Source organism: Lactuca saligna, chromosome 4, assembly GCF_052625555.1.
Source record: "Lactuca saligna cultivar CGN05327 chromosome 4, ASM5262555v1, whole genome shotgun sequence".
NCBI lineage: Eukaryota > Viridiplantae > Streptophyta > Magnoliopsida > Asterales > Asteraceae > Lactuca > Lactuca saligna.
In genome coordinates this window covers 326,243,048-326,246,185 of record NC_136420.1, presented here as the reverse complement: position 1 = coordinate 326,246,185, position 3,138 = coordinate 326,243,048, and the positions used below count along the sequence as shown (strand labels likewise).

General features: G+C 40.1%; 1 protein-coding gene across 1 annotated transcript; it reads left to right on the top strand.

Moving 5' to 3' along the window:
* The first annotated feature begins 1,442 nt into the window (after positions 1 to 1,442).
* LOC145039921 (cold-regulated 413 plasma membrane protein 2-like) lies at positions 1,443 to 2,697 on the top strand. Its single transcript, XM_078987918.1, has 4 exons — positions 1,443 to 1,825; positions 2,039 to 2,146; positions 2,241 to 2,311; positions 2,395 to 2,697. The coding sequence occupies exons 1-4, from the start codon at positions 1,650 to 1,652 to the stop codon at positions 2,646 to 2,648; spliced, it is 609 nt and encodes a 202-aa protein (XP_078844044.1). The 5' UTR covers positions 1,443 to 1,649; the 3' UTR covers positions 2,649 to 2,697.
* The last annotated feature ends 441 nt before the right edge of the window (positions 2,698 to 3,138 follow it).

The following is a 3,138-nucleotide window of genomic DNA, read 5'->3' as shown; positions in this document are numbered from 1 at the left end:
CGGTCCTTACGACCGGCTACTAGGGACTATTTCACCCCCTACTGCTACCACATAACACATACCACATAGTATCATATCATACTAGAACATGAACATAACACAGGTAGTAGCAACCCTATATGAATATCATAGAGACAATCATCTATCATATAACTCCTACTGGTGGACCGACATTGTGGCCGTAGAACCACCGCTACTGGAAGGTAACTCACCTCACATTGCTGAAGTCCCGTAGACACAATCCCACACTGCTGAAGTCCCGCAGACTCGACCCCAGCTGCTGGCTGACAGATTCCCGAACTGGTGGCTCATGGCGACGGTGATAGCTATTTCACGATGGCAGCGACACCGAAAAGTGGAAGGAATGGCGGCTGGTGACAAGATTAGCGATGACAGCCATATGGCGGCGACGGTTGGAGCTCGAAGGCATCATAGAAGTAGCTAATGGCGGCAGTGGACCCGAGACGACCACGTCACATGACAGCCACATGAATCCTTTAGCGATGACAGCCACATGACACCTTCACGATTTGGTTACGCCTCCGGCGACCACGTCATGAAGGCGCTCTTCTTCGTTCGTCGTCGTCGAAGGGCAGTAGCAGCAGTGCACGCCATGGCGGTGGTTACGGCTTCCAAATAATGGATCTACAGTTTGGAGCCCCTGCATGGCTCAAAAGGCCTCTGTATGGATGAAGGACTGAAGAGACTCGGCGAGTTCCTTGGGTGGACTCGGCGAGTCATATGAAGATGGGCATGGACTCGACGAGTTGGAAGAACAACTCGGCGAGTCTGTTTAAGATTGCCTTGAACTCGACGAGTCTGTTCTTGGACTCGGCGAGTCAGGTCGTAGAACTCCAACCTCTTCTGGTTAAGACTCAAGGCAGTGAGTTGAGTAGTGATTCAGTGAGTTGGATGGGATAGGACTCAGAATGTTAAACTCGACGAGTCATGAGGTAACTCAGTGAGTAGAGTCAATCGGAAGGTTGACTTTGACCAGAGTTGACTTAGTTGACCTCGGGAGGACAGTTTAGTCTAAGTGCTGTTATTGGTATTGGTTGCTTAAGGAGCTAGAGGAGCATCATTTCGGAGAATTATTGGTTAGCAGCCAGAGGGTTATCGGCCGAGTTCAGCAGTTCGGGTGAGTTTTCCTTAATTTATACCATCACATTGTACTAGAGATCTTGTTCAAGGAACTAATAGCAACAAAAATTGACAACCATTTTAGGTTTGATAGGGACTAAACCCAAATCAAAACGAAATCAAATAGACATTCCAAGTTAAAAAAAAAAAATTAATAATCAAATATACAAATCAGTTAAAAAAAAAATGTTAATGATAAAATAGGCAAAGTAATCCAAACCACAAGGACCATTCCTGTTATTCACCATTATATAGTTTTGTAATAGCTAATTTAAGAAAATAAGAAGAAAGAGGAACGACAGTCGGAAAACTTGAAGCATACCGTACTTCCGGCACTAGATACCGTTGCTAAAAATATGGAGCCCCATTCACTCACACCTATTTCCACTTCCCTCCTCCTCAAAATTCGTACATTTGGACCCCAAACATTTGATATACATCTTTTCTACTGTTCATAACGTTGATTGTCGATCAATTTGGTGTTAGTTTAATCAAATCCGAGTGTGGAAATGGTGAGGAGCGACATTTTGACGTTGAAGGCCGATGAGGTGACGTCGGAGATACTCAATGCCGATATCACTGAGCTGAAGCTCGCCGTAGAGACGCTGTTAAATCATGCCAGTAAGCTCGGCGGGTTAGGGTTCGGCACTTCCTTGCTTTCGTGGGTTGCATCCTTCGCTGCTATGTGAGTTTTTCAATTGTCCTTAATTCAATCAACTTTGATTACAATATCCGATCATGATCAAATGTTGAAATTTTAAATTTACTTTCCAGATTGTGAATTTAGTAACTGTTCGATGTGATTAGGATCGTTGGAGATTAATTAGCCATTTTTAGGAATTTTCGTTGCAAAGTCCTTGATTACGACTTTGATTAAGGATTGTAACATATGATCCAGGTATTTGTTGATACTGGATCGAACAAACTGGAGATCAAACATGCTAACATCACTGTTAGTACCTTACATATACTTCAGTCTCCCTCCATCGTTATTCCACTTCTTAAGGTTCGTATCCAATTCTTCCAACCTCTTTATAGTTTATTCATCTAATCATCTAATCTTCTCTTCATACGTAACAAAAGTATCCGACGATCTTCAGGGGACAATTTGGGTTGTGGGTCGCATTCATTGCAGTTGTATTAAGGCTGTTCTTCCCACGTCATTTCCCAGGTTTTCATTCTCCTCTTTGATCGGGTTAAGTTTTTACAAATTGGGAAATTTGAATGTATTTTTGGATTGGGTAATGGGTGCAGATTGGTTGGAGATGCCTGGATCATTGATTCTTCTTTTGATAGTTTCTCCGGGTTTATTTGCTGATGCGTTTAGGGGGAGTTGGGTTGGGGTTGCGATTTGTCTTTTGATTGGTTGTTATCTTCTTCAAGAACACATTCGTGCATCTGGTGGATTCAGGAATTCTTTCATGCAAAGCCATGGGATATCGAACACCATTGGTATTCTTCTTTTGCTTATCTACCCAATGTGGAGGCTCATCATTCGATTTGTTTGAAATTTTGCTAAATTTTAAGTTGTTTTGTTTAGATAATGTTAGTATTTTATAAGTTTGTTTATATGTTATTTAATTCTTATAAAGTGTGACCATATTCAATTTTATAAGTTCGTTTATAAGTTAGTTTATTGTAAAGTGTTGTATGGTAATTGGTAAGAGTATTAATGTAACTTATAATCTAATTTTTGTAATAAAAACTAAACAAGATAGCTTATTGATAAGCTCATGATTTTTTGTGTAAGTTTTACAAATATACATTTATCCGGTTATGTCTTTTTATGTTATTTTAAAATTTTATCTAACTTTTTAACTAAGTTTTTATCAAACTGTATTACTTTATCAGCTACTAATTTGCTTATCAAACAAAAAACTAGATTTGCAACAACTAGTATGCCAAACAAATATTTACACGAACTCTTTTGAGTTCATCATAGTCCAATCTTAACATGATCCTTGCTATACAAGTCATGCCATATCATGTCGTTTGAAA